The 20417-nt window shown below is 43.9% G+C and overlaps 1 protein-coding gene across 1 annotated transcript in view; it reads left to right on the top strand.

The window, feature by feature from the left end:
• Positions 1-755: 755 nt before the first annotated feature.
• Positions 756-20417, top strand: part of LOC115192771 (dual specificity protein phosphatase 8) — a 99536-nt gene continuing 79874 nt past the window's right edge. Inside the window, exon 1 of the mRNA XM_029751616.1 lies at positions 756-1068. Coding sequence (XP_029607476.1) covers positions 832-1068 — 237 coding nt within the window. The 5' untranslated portion in view covers positions 756-831. The remainder of the gene's footprint in view (positions 1069-20417) is intronic.

Consider the following 20417-nt stretch of genomic DNA (forward strand, 5'->3'; position numbering starts at 1 on the left):
CAGGATGGAACATGGAAGACAGTAGGCTACTTTGTCCACTTGGTTACTGTGTGGTGTGAATCATCACTATGTCATGTGTGGTGTGAATCATCACTATGTCATGTGTGGTGTGAATCATCACTATGTCATGTTTCATAACTTCTCAGGATGATTGATTCAGTACACCTTAAATCTGTCTCATAACCCTCACACCCATGTGTTTCAAAACTCCAGCAAAGTTTTGTCTCAAAGTTGGTCACAGCTCAATTGCCACTAGTGTTACAAAGCGTTTAATTTGAACAGTGTGTAGATGCTGATTCACTTTAGATGGATCTTTCACATACAGGTTAGAATGTTTGACTTATAACCATCTACATGAAAAGTGCCTCCACTCACTCACTCAGTCACTCAGTCACTCAATCTCTCTTCCTTCTCTCCTCAGACACCATGGCTTTCCTGAGGTCCGTTACAGTAGCGGTAGCTTCTCTCCTCCATTGACATCCTCTCTTCTCCTCTTCCACCACTCCCTCTCTCCACTCATCTACCTATCCACCCTCAGCACCACCCCTCCCCATCCATCCACCCCTACAACCTCAGCACCACCCCTACAACTGCAGCACCACCCCTCCCCCATCCATCCACCCCTACAACCTCAGCACCACCCCTCCCCCCATCCATCCACCCCTCCCCCCTCAGCACCACCCCTCCCCCATCCATCCACTCATCTACCCTCAGCACCACCCCTCCCCCCATCCATCCACCCCTCCCCCCTCAGCACCACCCCTCCCCCCATCCATCCCCCCATCCTCTCCACTCCTCACTGACCTCGTTGCTACCCATCGTTGTGACATCATGGCGGGGGAGAAGGGGCCAACTAGGCGGAGCGCCATGGACATCAAGCGCCTAGCGGGGCTGATCCAGAGGGGGGCGGGTCGTCTACTGGTGATTGACAGCCGGACGTTCTCGGAGTACAACGCATCCCATGTACAAGGGGCGGTCAACGTGTGCTGCTCCAAGCTGGTGAAGAGGCGACTGCAGCAGGACAAGGTGTCCGTCACCGAGCTACTACAGCCCAACGGCAAGGTCAAGGTAGGTCAAGGGGACAGGGGTTAGAGGTCAGGGGTCAGAGTTCGAGATTGGATGGAAGTTACAGTTTATTGTCCTTCAAGAAGAAATATTTTCAACAGCTCACCTGTTACACTGTACAGATCACAACAGGAAAACATGCTGGTAATGAGGGCCAAGGGGCTGCCTACAGTGTATCATTCTATCATAGAAATCGAATCTAGATTATATTTCTATGCATTCTATGTCTGTGTTCCAGGAGACCAGCACCAGTCATTAGTTCAGGATTATTTCCTGGATGTGAGAGATGCTTTTTGGATTGATCACTATGTTGATAACTGTAAGGGAGGGAGAAGAAAAGCAGCCTAAGGACATGAACATTCTCTGCTATTGTTCTATGCAACAGTGTCAGGTAGAGGTCTGTGTACTGTTCTGTTCTGTAGGCAGTCTGTGTCTCTCTGGCTAGCTCCTACTCTGCTCTGGATTTCTGGGTGCTATATTTGGCTGGCAGGCTGGCAAGCAGGCTGGCAGGCAGGCAGACAGGCCGGCAGGCAGGCTGGCAGGCGGTCATACTGTAGGTTTATTGGGTGCTATATTTGGCAGGCAGGCAGGCAGGCAGGCTGGCTGGCGGTCATACTGTAGGTTTATTGGGTGCTATATTTGGCAGGCAGGCAGGCAGGCTGGCAGGCAGGCTGGCAGGCGGTCATACTGTAGGTTTATTGGGTGCTATATTTGGCAGGCAGGCAGGCAGCCAGGCGGTCATACTGTAGGTTTATTGGGTGCTATATTTGGCAGGCAGGCAGGCAGGCTGTCAGGCAGGCAGGCAGGCTGGCAGGCGGTCATACTGTAGGTTTATTGGGTGCTATATTTGGCAGGCAGGCAGGCAGCCAGGCGGTCATACTGTAGGTTTATTGGGTGCTATATTTGGCAGGCAGGCAGGCAGCCAGGCGGTCATACTGTAGGTTTATTGGGTGCTATATTTGGCAGGCAGGCAGGCAGGCAGGCAGGCAGGCAGGCAGGCGGTCATACTGTAGGTTTATTGGGTGCTATATTTGGCAGGCAGGCAGGCAGCCAGGCGGTCATACTGTAGGTTTATTGGGTGCTATATTTGGCAGGCAGGCAGGCAGCCAGGCGGTCATACTGTAGGTTTATTGGGTGCTATATTTGGCTGGCAGGCAGGCAGGCTGGCTGGCAGGCAGGCGGTCATACTGTAGGTTTATTGCAATGAAACCGAATCCTCCCGTTTTCCATGACTTCTGCTCCTAATATGACAGCCTTTTTTCCATGGCCCAGCCATGGCATGCTACGCCAATCCTGTATTTTTAGTCGCTGTGTGAAACTGGAGGTTGGTTGTTTGTCTGTGTGCGTGCATGTGTGTGCGTGAATGCGTGTGTGTGTGTGTGTGTGTGTGTGTGTGTGTGTGTGTGTGTGTGTGTGTGTGTGTGTGTGTGTGTGTGTGTGTGTGTGTGCGCTCTATCCAGTAATTTTACATGATGGGTAAATCCTTCTCAACAGAGCTGTGGAAATTACATCTTCCTTCCCACAGCACCAACAAGACAGAAACAATGTTACAGTGGCGCAATTTGAATGTAATTACACCTGTAATGCCAAAGAACACGACCACAGCATTGATTCTGTGATGCTATAAGATATGGATGACACATGCTCTTAGTATCGTGGTGACGGAAACATTTGGGGGAATTTTTTAGGTGTGACACACAGTTTGAGTGGCGAGTCATAAAAGCCAGTCGTCTACTTCCTGATGTGAACCAGCGGGCCCTGGATGCCTGACCTGTCATGTATGTGTGTGGCTCGTGCTCCGTCTCATTCGGTCCTTCCCCCCTAGCTGCTTATATTCATGATTTAGCACTTGGAGTCAGTCCTTCAAACTCAGCCTGTAAATATAACTACCCATCCACCCTCAGTGAGATGTAGAGGTGTCTAACCCGCTCTACATGAGTGGACGCAGCAGCGCCTTAGACCTTTATTCAACTTAATGAATATATGTATTTGCTCCCTGGGATTGAAAGACATCTTTAGCTGGCTGGAGAAGCTTGGCATTCTCTCTCTCTTTTTCTCTTTCTCTTTCTTCTCTCTCTCTGATTGAAATATGCATCATACCAGTATTTTCTTCCCTGGTAAGGTTAGAGTCATTATTACCCTGAGCAGAATGCTGTTGCACAACTCTTCTTTTAATAGACCAGTGACTAATGTCTCCCAGTCAGTGTGTAGAGGCTTTGGACTGGTCGGAAGGCTAGAACTGGTTAACATCAGGGCTGGGTTCAATTCCAATTTCAGAAAGTGAACCCAATTCAAACTTTTCCTAATTGAAAAGCATTAAAGATAATTGGAATTTCAGACTACATTCTGAATTGACTGGAATTTAAGTGGAATTGGCCCCAACCCTGGGGTGTAATCATTACTCCAAACATTTGCAAAACGTTCCATTGTGCAATGAAAACTAACGCTTCTATTGGACAGATTCAGGTAGGTCCCCCGTCCCTGTTTGCTGAAAATGTCCAATAGAAGCGTTAGTTTTCGTTGCAAAATGGAAGGAAAATGCAACTGTTTGGAGTAATGATTACACCCCAGGTTAACATAATCATTTAGGGCCCGATTCTGATCCGAGTTAAGTGCAAGTAAATAGCTTGCTATTCACCTGCTATTTGTTCTGAATACGCCGTATTCTGACCTTGACTTAATTCCCCAGTAATTCCACCACATTTACGCACGAGGAAACTGTGAGTAAGTTCTAGCGAACCTACCCGTTCCAAGTGGAGTAAGCTTCTACTTAGAGATGGCCCAGAGGTTGGCTTAATAAAAATAACACCTTCTCCATCCACTGTAATGTACTTGGTAAGAATTTGATAAGTGCTATTGTTAAATATTAGTCACTATCAGTATCGACCGTCAGTAGGCCAAATAACACAATTCAACTGCCAATTTACTGTTCGTTTTCTTCAGTTGGTATAGCCTACGTTATCATTTAATTTAATGACATTGTTTAGTTTACCTTCATTTGCTTCCTCTGAAAACGCTGGCACGGCCATGTGGTCGTTGCTGAGGATCATTAGTAACAGTTGATAATAAGAAAAAAAAGTTGAATTAAATCATAATGGAGCGCAGACCATGCCGTGACAGTTTGAACTCGCATGGTACAATATTTAGCTGTGTCACCACACAGTTCCGTGGTTAGTGCAGGCAATAGACGAGGGTACAGCCTACTATTGTACACTATTTTCCCTATTATAATTATATGTACACCAGTGGTCTAAAGTACTTAAGTAAAAATACTTAAAAGTACTACTTGAGTCATTTTTTGGGGTATCTGTACTTTACTTTGCTATTTATATTTTTGACAACTTTTACTTTTACTTCACTAAAAGAAAATTGTGTACTTTTTTCTCCATGCATTTTCCCTGACACCGAAAAGTACTCGTTACATTTTGAATGCTTAGCAGGACAGGAAAATGGTCTAATTCACTCACTTATCAAGAGAACATCCCTGGTCATCCCTACTGCCTCTGATCTGGAGGACTCACTAAACAGAGAACATCCCTGGTCATCCCTACTGCATCTGATCTGGTGGACTCACTAAACAGAGAACATCCCTGGTCATCCCTACTGCATCTGATCTGGTGGACTCACTAAACAGAGAACATCCCTGGTCATCCCTACTGCCTCTGATCTGGTGGACTCACTAAACAGAGAACATCCCTGGTCATCCCTACTGCATCTGATCTGGTGGACTCACTAAACAGAGAGCATACCTAGTCATCCCTACTGCATCTGATCTGGTGGACTCACTAAACAGAGAGCATCCCTAGTCATCCCTACTGCATCTGATCTGGTGGACTCACTAAACAGAGGTCATCCCTACTGCATCTGATCTGGTGGACTCACTAAACAGAGAGCATCCCTAGTCATCCCTACTGCATCTGATCTGGTGGACTCACTAAACAGAGAACATCCCTGGTCATCCCTACTGCATCTGATCTGGTGGACTCACTAAACAGAGAACATCCCTGGTCACCCTTACTGCATCTGATCTGGTGGACTCACTAAACAGAGAACATCCCTGGTCGTCTCTACTGCCTCTGATCTGGTGGACTCACTAAACACAAATGCTTCATTTGTAAATGATGTCTGAGTGTTGGAGCCTCCCCCTGGCTATCCGTCTTGTTTGCTTAATTATATGGAATTTGAAATTATTTATACTTTTACTTTTAATACTTAAGTATATTTGAGCAATTACATTTACTTTTGATACTTAGTTGTATTTAAAACAAAATAATTTTAGACTTTTACTCAAGTAGGATTTTACTGGGTGACTTTCCCTTTTCTATTAAGGTATCTTTACTTTTACTCAAGTATGACAATTGGGTACTTTTTCCACCACAGATGTACACTAATCTTCCAGTATTACCATGGGTTAAACAGTTCAATCTAACTAAATGTAATCGAAAATGTTATCTACTTAATCCCCAAAAGTAATTGTTTATCATGAGAGGGCCATAAAAAATAACTAGTAATGCTGAGTACTCAAAGAATGGTAGAAATCTCACCTTCCTGGTAAAAATAGTTATAAATTGCTGAGGTGTAGTCACTTTTTAGGACACAAGCTCAATACAATACAAAGCTGTATTAATAAGGCTTGAAATTACTTAGATGCTTTCTAAATATAGCATAATCAAATTATAAAATGACTTTATAACTGTTAAATACATATTTCTATGTTTAGTGTTAGAGAAAATGTGCATATTTTCTAAAGTTCTCTGTTGATCAAAGCATCTGCCCCCATTGCTGTAAACGTCTCACAGAGCTCTAGCTTGGCTTCCTGAACTCATTAGGAACTCTCCTTCCATCTCATATTAATCCTGTCCATCTATGACAAACAGAAACTGTTGTTTGTTTAAAATCTATGAATTATTTTTAGATTAATGGCTATAAATCTATCTCTGAATGTGCTACCGTGATGATTGCAGGCATGTGCTTTGTCAGTGGCTGTGACAGAGCGAATGAAATGGAAGGAGGGACATCCCAGCTTCAAGTGGTTTCAGATTTCACATCCTACGTCACACAGGCTCAGAAGAAAATACTACTGTGTCCTTGGGAACCAGGGATATCACTCAATGCGAGCCATTTCGATCTATGGTATCCACGGATAGATGAGGAAGTGAAAATGTCGGTCGGAACCGGTACCAGAAACACGCAGGTCCCCTTTACATCTAAGAGGTTTTAAAGAACTGAATGTAGCAATTTTCAGAATGAACCAAACCATTGTTTTCTTTATTTCGAGCGTAAAGGCTCTCCAAACCTGTTTATGGTTCAGAAATACTTTCCTAACCCTAAATAATCTACAAGATCAGAGTAGCTACCAATTGGTGCTGAAACGGAGACGAATATGCATATATTCAGATGGATTTCTTTCATTGATCCCTAACATTCTGAGCCTGTTCTCTGTTTCATCTCTTTCTCTCTGCCCCTCTTTTCTCTCTCTGTCTTCTCCGTGTTGCCCTGTTGCTGGCTAGCTGTTGGTATTCTCTCCACCACAGTAAAGAGGATAATGCTGCCGATTTAATGCTAGGCTGGATAAAGCTGGAACTAGCCAGGTGACATGGGGGAGGGCCACACGGCCCCAGAATCCTTTGTTATTGGCTAAGCATGACATCATCCCCCTTTGTGTGGCCACTGGCAGGCCGTGAGCTGGGCACGTGCAGAGCGGCTGCGCGGTATTAATGCAGGCTCCCGCCCCCACCACACACACACACACACACACACACACACACACACACACACACACACACACACACACACTGCCTCCCACAGGGCTTTCAGCATCACCAGGGGCCGCCTCAGCGAGCCTGTCTCAGTCAGCCGAGGAAGCAAAGGACATCATTGTGGGTCCTTGTGGGAGTGAATGTAGGAAGCTAAAGAGAGAGGGGGTATTCATGGGTGGGCTACCTCCTGCCTGCATCCCATTGAGTCATAATGGCAGGCGTCCCCCAAGGCTCTATGCTCGGCCCTTTCAGATTTTATCATCACAGGATTAGGTTGAGTGAACTAAGTGTATGGACAGGAATCAAAATGGCATCCTCCCTCCCTAAATAACCCCCATGTAATTCACTGTACTGACTCTACTAGGCTTAAACTAGGTCAGTTAAATACTGTAGGCTGTGTGTGTGAGCGTATTTGTGTGTAGTGTGTGGGTGGACCTCGACCTCAGTAGGAGCATGGCTCCCTAATCAGTGACTGTGTGATGGTCAGGCCGGGTTGTTTCTTGGCTTCAGCAAAGCGAATCCTTCCACGCTGCTCCATGCTGCTGGATGTGGTGTAGGAGTGAGTCAGGGCCAGGACCAGGGCCAGTCTTAAAATATGGTCCAGAAGTTGGCTAGCTCCAGTCAGGGCCAGGGCAAGGCCAGAGCAAAGTCTGACAGATGGTCCAGAGGTTAGCTTGCTCCAGTCAGGGCCAGGGCAAGGCCTGAGAGATGGCCCAGAGGTTGGCTAGCTCCAGTCAGGGCCAGGGCAAGGCCTGAGAGATGTCCCAGAGGTTTGTTAGCTCTAGTCAGGGCCAGGGAGACTCTTAGACTGGCATTTAGGGAGGTCACCAGGATCTGTCCTGTACTGCACTGCACTGTATGCTGACTGACACAGTGTAGTTAACCAAATTCAAATGAGAGTCGCTAACACTCTCTATCACACACACACTCTTCTTCTGTCTTCTCTCTCTCCAGATTAATTTCCACTACAAACAATTTTAACACGTTTAACCTTAACTGATGTTCAAGTGTCACTGGTTAGTCTTTGATACTAATTGGTCCTTTTGCTGGAAGACTGGGTTCCGGCTGCACGTGTCCCGTAAGCCGTTTACTAAATATTTATCTCCTTCACCTACCGGTGTCCACCTGCTAGGGATCCTGGGTAATGACTTAATCAGGTGTAATGCCTCATGGGATTGCCCCACCCCAGACACAACACCTAGAAAAGACGAATACGTTGTCTTCTTATCATATGACAAATCTCTTACATAATTAGTCTTGAATATGGATAAGAATAGCAAAATGGATCATTTTACAGTATTTGCATGATGAGCATTGAGCACTATATCATGAAGTATAGAATTGTGTTATTTACATTCACTAGTAGTGACTGAAATGGATTAGCAGTTTACAGTATCATCCTTATTTTAACCTAGGACTGCAGTATACAGTTGGATGCACAAGTGACATATCCTGACCCATTGACATTATTTCCAGGTAATGGAGGTAACGGAGTTCGCATATGCGAGTACAGTGTCATACTTGTTTCCATCCAGGACAATACAGTAGTGTAGACATTGTTTTTAGGTCCATATCCTGTTCTAGCCGGGTGTACAGTAACATGGCTATTGCACCACTCAGGATAACTAACCCGCTGTGTGTCATAGCCAGGTAGGCGGGTTGATGGTAACAGAAGGGCGCAGCAGGATGTTTGGGGATTTTTATGACACCGCCTGGATTGTTTTGGTGATTTCCTGAGGCAGACATTGTTTCTAGAAACTTCCGCGAGAATTTGAAACTTGGCTGCAGAAGTTATCGGACTACAAAATTAAAATGTGCTTTAGCTGTCACCTTGGCCTGGTATTAGCTACACTATCTGGCTACTTCCCACTCCCTACTGCAGGACAGCAGTGCTCGGCAAGTGGGAATCGGTTGCGAAGGACACACTGCCCCGTGTTAGGGTGCGTGAGGAGTTAGGGTGCGTGAGGAGTTAGGGTGCGTGAGGAGTTAGGGTGCGTGAGGACGTAGGGTGCGTGAGGACGTAGGGAGCGTGAGATTTGGATCAAGGGGTCCAGAGGCAGGGTGTTTGTGGGTGAGGGGCAGTGGGAAAGTCCCTCCGTGTGTGGTGAACGGTCATCATCAGTCATTTGAGTGATTTGGTCACATGATCCACCCCCCGCTAACACTTCATAATAGCTCCACATGAAGCATTCAGAATGGATTAGTTAATAGTTTATTCATAATTTATTAATCATTACTCCATTCATAAGATGATTCATGTAGGTCCTTATAAACCATTTACTAATCACTTAGATGTTATCATCCTAAAGTGTGGGGTGTATATATACTTTATGAATCATTTCTAAATGTTTTGAGTGACCAGTGTAATTTCTCACAAAAAGATGGACAGATGGACATTCCAACAGTACCTGATGTTCCTTAAGGTCTCAAAATGACCTAGATCCTATCAATGGTTAAACAATAAGCACACAGAGAATGTTAAAGAAAATATTTTAAACATTTTATTCCAAAACAGTAACTTCAAACACACTCTATGCTGAGTAAAGTAACATAAGCATTTCTTGGCAGTGACTTTTCTACCAAAACCAAAGTGTGGATTACAGTCACACCTTAGAGCAGTCTAATATCAGTTAACCCAGAAATAAAATCTGGTGCATCTTGGTCAGCTGCATGACTAAATTATGGGTCCTTACTTTTATTTAACCTTTATTAAAAACATTGAGATTAAAAATCTCTTTTACAAGAGAGCCCCATACGTGTTAGAAATTGGGAGTTGTGGTTTGCTGCGAGGACTCCACCCAAAAGCAAAGGCACCTACCCCCACCTCAAGCCCATAACAGTAGTGATGAAGGAATAAATATCCACTAGAGGGAACCTGTCCGGTCCGGCCAGCTGTTATGTGTAGGCTGCATCTTCCTGTTTTATGGTTAGTTTGCTGTCGCGATGTTGACAACACTAGCAAAACATTCACATTAGAACTCTTCCTCAACTCCTTGCAACAGTGGTTTCACAACAGTTTTTGTTAATAAAATGTTGAATATATTTCCTTTAACATCCTGTGTTGTGTGCTTATTATTTGAACATTGATATGTTCTAGGCTATTTTGAGTCCTTAAGGAGCATCTGGTACGGGAATGTGCATCTTTTTGTGAGAAATTACACTGGTCGCTCAAAACATTTATCACTAACATTGAGTGGCTGCTGCCAACATAGTGACTCAAATCTCTAGCCACTTTAATAATAAACAATTGGATGTAATAAATGTATCACTAGTCACTTTAAACAATGCCACTTTATATAATGTTTACATAACCTACATTAATCATCTCATATGTATATACTGTACTCTATACCATCTACTGCATCTTGCCTATGCCGTTCGGCCAACGCTCATCCATATATTTTTATGTACATATTCTTATTAATTCCTTTACACTTGTGTGTATAAGGTAGTTGTGAAATTGTTAGATTACTTGTTAGATATTACTGCATGGTCGGAACTAGAAGCACAAGCATTTCGCTACACTCGCATTAACATCTGCTAACCATGTGTATGTGACAAATAGAATTTGATTTGATAAAGTATTTATAAAGTATAAATAGCCCACACTTCAGATGAGGCCACACGAAAATACTTAACTAATGATTAGTAAATGGTCTATAAGGACCTATATTAAACATCTTATCAATGATCTTAAGAATCATGATTAAATACTTTAAAAGTTGTTTTATAAACCCTTACCGAAAAAACAGGCTTCTGGCAAACAGTTGTGGCAAACCTTTGGCAAATTTGACGCAAATTTGTGGTAAGCTCATATTTTCACATGCAAATTAGTTTTGTGGCAAACTATTGCAGTAAACTTGCGGAAACTCAGTATGAATATGCAAATTAGATCAGGTTTTTGCTTACTATGTTAACTTGTTTAGGATAGGGGGCAGTATTTTCACGGCCGGATGAAAAACGTACCCAATTTAATCTGGTTATTACTCCTGCCCAGAAACTACAATATGCATATAATTGTTTGATTTGGATAGAAAACACCCTGTCTGTGAGTATAACAGAACTCATATGGCAGGCCAAAACCTGAGAAGATTCTATACAGGAAGTGCCCTCTCTGACCATTTCTTGGCCTTCTATAGCCTCTTTATCGAAATCAGAGGATCTCTGCTGTAACGTGACATTTTCTAAGGCTCCCATAGGCTCTCAGAAGGCGTCAGAACGGGGAATGATGACTGCAGTCCCTGGCTGAAAAACAGTAGCGCATTTGGATAGTGGTCGATCTGAGAACAATGAAACGGGCGTGCACGTGAAGAGTCCATTTTACATTTTCAGTCTTTGAACGAAAACGACGTCTCCCGGTCGGAATATTATCGCTATTTTACGAGAAAAAACGCATAAAAATAGATTTTAAACAGCGTTTGACATGCTTCGAAGTACGGTAATGGGATATTTTGAATTTATTTGTCACGATACGCGCCGGCGCGTCACCCTTCGGATAGTGTCTTGAACGCAAGAACAAAACGCCGCTATTTGGATATAACTATGGATTATTTGGAACCAAAACAACATTGGGTGTAAAGTAGAAGTCCTGGGAGTGCATTCTGATGAAGAACAGCAAAGGTAATCCAATTTTTTTTATAGTAAATCTGAGTTTGGTGAGGGCCAAATTTGGTGGGTGTCAAATTAGCTAGCCGTGATGGCTGGGCTATGTACTCAGAATATTGCAAAATGTGCTTTTGCCGAAAAGCTATTTTAAAATCTGACACCGCGATTGCATAAAGGAGTTCTGTATCTATAATTCTTAAAATAATTGTTATGTATTTTGTGAACGTTAATCGTTAATCAAGCTTTACGCCTTGATAAGTTCCTTTCCTGAGGATGGCTCACCTCTCACAGTTCTGGGTGACTTTAACCTCCCCACGTCTACCTTTGACTCATTCCTCTCTGCCTCCTTCTTTCCACTCCTCTCCTCTTTTGACCTCACCCTCTCACCTTCCCCCCCTACTCACAAGGCAGGCAATACACTTGACCTCATCTTTACTAGATGCTGTTCTTCCACTAATCTCATTGCAACTCCCCTCCAAGTCTCCGACCACTACCTTGTATGCTTTTCCCTCTCGCTCTCATCCAACACTTCTCACTCTGCCCCTACTCGGATGGTATTGCGCCGTCCCAACCTTCGCTCTCTCTCTCCCGCTACTCTCTCCTCTTCCATCCTATCATCTCTTCCCTCTGCTCAAACCTTCTCCAACCTATCTCCTGATTCTGCCTCCTCAACCCTCCTCTCCTCCCTTTCTGCATCCTTTGATTTTCTCTGTCCCCTATCCTCCAGGCCGGCTCGGTCCTCCCCTCCTGCTCCGTGGCTCGATGACTCACTGCGAGCTCACAGAACAGGGCTCCGGGCAGCCGAGCGGAAATGGAGGAAAACTCGCCTCCCTGCGGACCTGGCATCCTTTCACTCCCTCCTCTCTACATTCTCCTCTTCTGTCTCTGCAGCTAAAGCCACTTTCTACCACTCTAAATTCCAAGCATCTGCCTCTAACCCTAGGAAGCTCTTTGCTACCTTCTCCTCCCTCCTGAATCCTCCCCCCCTCCCTCTCTGCGGATTACTTCGTCAACCATTTTGAAAAGAAGGTTGACGATATCCGATCCTCGTTTGCTAAGTCAAACGACACCGCTGGTCCTGCTCACACTGCCCTACCCTGTGCTTTGACCTCTTTCTCCCCTCTCTCTCCAGATGAAATCTCGCGTCTTGTGATGGCCGGCCGCCCAACAACCTGCCCACTTGACCCTATCCCCTCCTCTCTTCTCCAGACCATTTCCGGAGACCTTCTCCCCTACCTCACCTCGCTCATCAACTCATCCTTGACCGCTGGCTACGTCCCTTCCGTCTTCAAGAGAGCGAGAGTTGCACCCCTTCTGAAAAAACCTACACTCGATCCCTCCGATGTCAACAACTACAGACCAGTATCCCTTCTTTCTTTTCTCTCCAAAACTCTTGAACGTGCCGTCCTTGGCCAGCTCTCCTGCTATCTCTCTCAGAATGACCTTCTTGATCCTAATCAGTCAGGTTTCAAGACTGGGCATTCAACTGAGACTGCTCTTCTCTGTGTCACGGAGGCTCTCCGCACTGCTAAAGCTAACTCTCTCTCCTCTGCTCTCATCCTTCTAGACCTATCTGCTGCCTTTGATACTGTGAACCATCAGATCCTCCTCTCCACCCTCTCCGAGTTGGGCATCTCCGGCGCGGCCCACGCTTGGATTGCGTCCTACCTGACAGGTCGCTCCTACCAGGTGGCGTGGCGAGAATCTGTCTCCGCACCACGCGCTCTCACCACTGGTGTCCCCCAGGGCTCTGTTCTAAGCCCTCTCCTATTCTCGCTATACACCAAGTCACTTGGCTCTGTCATATCCTCACATGGTCTCTCCTATCATTGCTATGCAGACGACACACAATTAATCTTCTCCTTTCCCCCTTCTGATAACCAGGCGGCGAATCGCATCTCTGCATGTCTGGCAGACATATCAGTGTGGATGACGGATCACCACCTCAAGCTGAACCTCGGCAAGACGGAGCTGCTCTTCCTCCCGGGGAAGGACTGCCCGTTCCATGATCTCGCCATCACGGTTGACAACTCCCTTGTGTCCTCCTCCCAGAGTGCTAAGAACCTTGGCGTGATCCTGGACAACACCCTGTCGTTCTCCACTAACATCAAGGCGGTGACCCGATCCTGTAGGTTCATGCTCTACAACATTCGCAGAGTACGACCCTGCCTCACACAGGAAGCGGTGCAGGTCCTAATCCAGGCACTTGTCATCTCCCGTCTGGATTACTGCAACTCGCTGTTGGCTGGGCTCCCTGCCTGTGCCATTAAACCCCTACAACTCATCCAGAACGCCGCAGCCCGTCTGGTGTTCAACCTTCCCAAGTTCTCTCACGTCACCCCGCTCCTCCGCTCTCTCCACTGACTTCCAGTTGAAGCTCGCATCCGCTACAAGACCATGGTGCTTGCCTACGGAGCTGTGAGGGCAACGGCACCTCCGTACCTTCAGGCTCTGATCAGGCCCTACACCCAAACAAGGGCACTGCGTTCATCCACCTCTGGCCTGCTCGCCTCCCTACCTCTGAGGAAGCACAGTTCCCGCTCAGCCCAGTCAAAACTGTTCGCTGCTCTGGCACCCCAATGGTGGAACAAGCTCCCTCACGACGCCAGGACAGCGGAGTCAATCAGATGCACTATTGTAAAGTGGTTGTTCCACTGGATATCATAAGGTGAATGCACCAATTTGTAAGTCGCTCTGGATAAGAGCGTCTGCTAAATGACTTAAATGTAAATGTAATGTAAATGTAAGTAAATTCACCGGAAGTTTTGGTGGGTATGCTAGTTCTGAACGTCACATGCTAATGTAAAAAGCTGGGTTTTGATATAAATATGAACTTGATTGAACAAAACATGCATGTATTGTATAACATAATGTCCTAGGAGTGTCATCTGATGAAGATCATCAAAGGTTAGTGCTGCATTTAGCTGTGGTTTTGGTTTTTGTGACATTATATGCTAGCTTGAAAAATGGGTGTGTGATTATTTCTGGCTGGGTACTCTCCTGACATAATCTAATGTTTTGCTTTCGTTGTAAAGCCTTTTTGAAATCGGACAGTGTGGTTAGATTAACGAGAGTCTTGTCTTTAAAATGGTGTAACAGAAGGCGTTTATTCCAGAGTCCTTCAAAAATGAACAGGCACAGGACCAGAATGAGCAGTCCACAAAATGATCTGGAACACAGCCTTGAAAATACACCTGTCTAATAGAGCCAAACAATAAACCGCCACCCAAACCTACGACAGGAAAAGCAAAACAATTCCACACAAAGCCCCTTATACCACCCACCACTGCGACCTGTATGCTCTAGTCAGCTGGCCCTCACTACATATTCGTCGCCAGACCCACTCGCTCCAGGTCATCTATAAGTCTATGCTAGGTAAAGCTCCGCCTTATCTCAGCTCACTGGTCACGATAACAACACCCACCCGTAGCACGCGCTCCAGCAGGTATATCTCACTGGTCATCCCCAAAGCCAACACCTCCTTTGGCCGCCTTTCCTTCCAGTTTTCTGCTGCCAATGACTGGAACGAATTGCAACAATCACTGAAGCTGGAGACTTATATTTCCCTCACTAACTTTAAACATCAGCTATCTGAGCAGCTAACCAATCGCTGCAGCTGTACATAGCCCATCTGTAAATAGCCCACCCTATCTACCTACCTCATCCCCATATTGTTTTTATTGACTTTTCTGCTCTTTTGCACACCAGTATTTCTACTTGCATATCACCATCTGCTCATCTATCACTCCAGTGTTAATATGCTAAATTGTAATTACTTCGCTACTATGGCCTATTTATTGCCTTACCTCCTCACGCCATTTGCACACACTGTATAGAGACTTTTTTTCTATTGTGTTATTGACTGTACGCTTGTTTATTCGATGTGTAACTCTGTGTTGTTGTTTGTGTCGCACTGCTTTGCTTTATCTTGGCCAGGTCGCAGTTGTAAACTTACCTGGTTAAATAAAGGTGAAATAAAAAATATACAAAAATGGTGATAAGACAACCTATTTAACCTGAATGACCATTAAACTTATCATTCATAATAATTGTTACTTACCGTTTTCATGGTTTTCAGTCAGCCAAAATCTGTCGAAATAACGTTCACCGGTTTCCAGTCGTCAGTCACTCAGTCGCACTAGAACTGGAATACTTGCAAGTATTCTGGTGGACTTAATGCGCTGGTAGAATTAACCCACTGGCTGGGTCAAATACCCATAACCCAACCTTAATAACCCAGCACTAACAACCCAACCTTAATAACCAAGCATCAACAACTTTCTGTATTTACAGAAAACAACCCAACTATTGACCCAATGCCTGCAAACCAGCAATTGGGTCATCAAAACAACCCAGCATTTTTTAGAGTAACTTACATCTTTAAGCCATGCATGCAAGAAGCCTTGACCTGTCTGGTGCACACACATTTCTCTGTCCTCAGTTTGATTGAAGGCCTCAATCTGTATTTCTGCATTGTAACGGATGGCTTCTAGAAAGAGAGAACAAACAACACATGATCAAGATCAGCTACCTACTAGTTTAAAGCAATTAAAGATCTAATTGTTACAAATAATGAATGTATGGGCTACATTTATGAGAATAATACATGCATTTACTTACCTTAACAATCTTGAAGACAATACACTCATTTATCACTGCAAAAAGAGTGTTGAGTGAGTGCACCACAAACATATGTCCAGGTTGTTGATGCATCCTTCTCCCAATACAGCCTCTTCCAACACCACGTGCTAGCTAACATACTACTGAACTGTAACACTAGCATATTGACATCTATATTGGTATTAAACAAAAAGAACATAATCACCTAAAAATATTCAGTACTGTTCAAAAGTTTGCGGTCACTTAGAAATGTACTTGTTTCCATGAGAACATACATGAAATGAGTTGCAAAATGAATAGGAAATATAGTCAAGATGTTGACAAGGTTATAAATAATGATTTTTAATTTAAATAATAATTGTGTCCTTCAAACTTTGCTCTCGTCAAAGAATCCTCCATTTGCAGCAATTACAGCCTTGCAGACCTTTGGCATTCTAGTTATCAATTTGTTGAGGTAATCTCAAGAGATTGGCTTGATGGGCACTTCTTGCATACGGTTAAGCTGCTCAGTTGTGCACCGGGGCCTCCCACTCCTCTTTTCTATTCTGGTTAGAGCCTGTTTCTGATGTTCTGTGAAGGGAGTAGTACACAGCGTTGTCCCAGATCTTCAGTTTCTTGGCAATTTCTCACATTGAATTGCCTTCATTTCTCAGAACAAGAATAGACTGACGAGTTTCAGAAGAAAGTACTTTGTTTCTAGCCATTTTGAGCCTGTAATCGATCCACAAATGCTGATGCTCCAGACACTCAACTAGTCTAAAGCCAGTCTAAATAGCCAGTTTTATTGCTTATTTAATCAGAACAACAGTTTCCAGCTGTGCTAACATAATTGCAAAAGGGTTTTCTAATGATCAATTAGCCTTTTAAAATGATAAACTTGGATTAGCTAACACAACGTGCCATTGGAACACAGGAGTGATGGTTGCTGATAATGGGCTTCTGTACACCTATGTAGATATTCCATTACAAATCTGCCATTTCCAGCTACAATAGTCATTTACAACATTAACAATGTCTACACTGTGATCAATTTGATGTTATTTTAATGGACATTTAATTTTTTTTCTTTCAAAAACAAGGACATTTCAAAGTGACCCCAAACTTTTGAACGGTAGTGTAAGTGTTTAGTCAAATCATTGGTTAGCTAACTGTAAGGGGTGCGTAACTGGTGGCAGGGAAGTCAGATGCAGGAGAGCTGAACTAGGTAATAGCTGGAGCAGTTTAATTCCAAACCAACGGCATCAAGAAAATAACAGCTTGGGTACAAAACCCGACGTGCACCAGTCAACATGTGCACAAGCACTTACAAACAAACAATACCACACAAAGACATGGGGGGGAACAGAGGGTTAAATACACAACACGTAATGAGGGAATGAAAACCAGGTGTGTGGGGAAAACAAGACAAAACAAATGGAAAATGGATCAGCGATGGCTAGAAGACCGTGGACGTCGACCACCGAACACCGCCCGAACAAGGAGAGGAACCGACTTCGGCAGAAGTCGTGACAGCTAACTATCACATGAATTGTGCAAAAATATGATACTTAACCTTAACTAGCTAAGTGCTAGCCAGTCAGTCAGTGGCACTGACAGATTAAACTGGTATCAACAAAATGTGTTTCACTCTATCCCATAAAACATGACATTGCTAACTATGCATGTTTGCCATTAGTTGCAATAAATATTGTTGTTGCCAAAGGTTTGCTGCAGATTCACCAGTAGTGGCAAACCTGGCAGTATTTTGTGGCACACTATCTAGTTTGCATCAAATTTGTCACTAACTAATGGGATGTTTGCAGCAACAAATTAATTTTTGTAAGGGAATTTGTAAATAACTAGGTTACAAAATGTACAAATGTGGGAGTAATGATTAATAAATTATGAATAAACTATTTTCTAATCCATTATAAATGCTTTATAATATGGAGGTATTATAAAGTGCTACCACACCCTTTCACAGCAAATGATAGAGGGGACCTTTGCCCCAACACGTCGACAGACAGACAGACAGACAGACAGACAGACAGACAGACATACATACATACATACATACATACATACATACATACATACATACATACATACATACATACGCATAGCACTGCCAGCTGCCAGTCAATGACATCATATCACCATTGAGTGTTATCTTTACTGACGGGGTTGTTTGTACAGTCTCAAACCCTGCTGGTAGACTAAAGATTTGATGGTTAGAACCATCACCCACCTGCAACTAAATTTACAGTTTAGTCATTTAGCAGACACTCTAATCCAGAGCAATTTACAGTAGTGAATACATACATTTCATTTTATTTATTTTTGCCGTACTGGTCCCCGTGGGAATCAAACCCACAACCCTGGCGTTGCAAACACCATGCTCTACCAACTGAGCCACACGGGACCACCAACTACAGTGCCTTCAGAACGTATTCATACTCCCTGACTTTTTCCACATTTTGTTGTGTTACAGCCTGAATTCAAAATGGATTAAATATGTTTTTCTCTCACCCATTTTCACACAATACCCCATTATGACAAAGTGAAAATATGTTTTTAGACATTTTTGTTAATTCTTTGAAACTAAATACAGAAATATCTTATTTACATAAGTATTCACACCTCTGTCAATACATGTTAGAATCACCTTTGGCAGTGATTTAAAGCTGTGAGTCTTTCTGGGTAAATCTCTAAGAGCTTTCCACACCTGGATTGTACACTATTTGAACATTATTATTTGTTTAATTCTTCAAGCTCTATCAAATTGGTTGTTGATCATTGCAGCTCATTGCAGATCATTGCAGCTCTGGCTGGGCCACTCGAGGACATTCAGAGACTTGTCCCGAAGCCACTACTGCATTGCCTTGGCTGTGTGCTTAGGGTCGTTGTCCTGTTGGAAGGTGAACCAAAAAATGTCTGCAGCATTGAAGCTCCCCAAGAACATAGTGGCCGCCATCATTCTGAAATGGAAGAAGTTTGTTGGAACCACTGGACGCCCGGCCAAAATGAGTAATGGGGGAGAAGGGCCTTGGTCAGTGAGGTGACCAAGAAGCCGATAGTCACTCTGACAATGCTCCAGAGTTCCTCTGTGGAGATGGGAGAACCTTCCAGAAGGACAGCCGTCTCTGCACCAATCAGGCCTTTATGGTAGAGTGACCAGACGGAAGCCACTCCTCAGTAAAAGGACGATGACAGCCCGCTTGGAGTTTGCCAAAATCCACCTAAAGACTCTCAGACCATGAGAAACAAGATTCTCTGGTCTGATGAAATCAAGATTGAACTTGGCCTGAATGCCAAGCGTCATGTCTGGAGGTAACCTGGCACCATCCCTACGGTGAAGCATGGTGGTGGAAGCGTCATGCTGTGGGGATATTTTTCAGCAGCAGGGACTGGGAGACTAGTCGGGATCGAGGGAAAGATGAACGTAGAAAAGTACAGAGAGATCCTTGATGAAAATCTGCTCCAGAGCGCTTAGGACCTCAGACTGCTGCGAAGGTTCCAGAGTTTAAGAGGATCTGCACAGAAGAATGAGAGAAACTCCCCAAATACATGTGTGCCAAGCTTGTAGCGTCATACCCAAGAATGCACTGTATGTACTGAATAAAAATATAAACGCAAAATGTAAAGTGTTGGTCCCATGTTACATGAGCTGATATAAAATATATAAAAAATGTTCCTTATCCACAACAAGCTTATTTCTCTCAAATGTTGTGAGCAAACTTGTTTACATCCCTGTTAGTGAGTATTTCTCCTTTGCCAAGGCAATTCATCCACCAGACGGGTGTGGCATATCAAGAAGCTGATTAATCAGCATGATCATTACACAGGTGCAACTTGAGCTGAGGACAATAAAGGCCTCTGAAATGTTTTGTCACACAACACCATGCCACTGTTGTCTCACGTTTTGAGGGAGCGTGCAATTGGCATGCTGAATGCAAGAATTTCCAACAGAGTAGTTGCCAGAGAATTATCACACCCATCATTATCGTATTTCCCAGCATGCTGGATTGCTGGTAGATTTTTAAAAAATGGTTTGTTTCAATATCTTTGTTTGTGCATTTACTTTGATTGATTGATTAACCTTATGCTACACAAAGATAAATAACATACATTTTCTAAGTTAATCCAATCAGTTAGTTTGATTTTGTTTTTGCACCTGTTACTGTAATGTTTGTTCCAGTTCAGATTACTTGGGTATTCGCCTCACAATTTTCCCAACCCGGAGACTCATTCTGAGTGCATGTTGCATTTAAATGAAACATCTTATGGTGTCTGGATTCTAACACATCACTTTACAAGCCAGCAAAATGTGACTTGTTGGTAGGGTGGCACAATTCTGTTAACTTTGGCAAAATTCCCAGGATTTCCAGA

The sequence above is a fragment of the Salmo trutta genome, chromosome 4 (assembly GCF_901001165.1).
Source record: "Salmo trutta chromosome 4, fSalTru1.1, whole genome shotgun sequence".
NCBI classification, from domain to species: Eukaryota; Metazoa; Chordata; class Actinopteri; order Salmoniformes; family Salmonidae; genus Salmo; species Salmo trutta.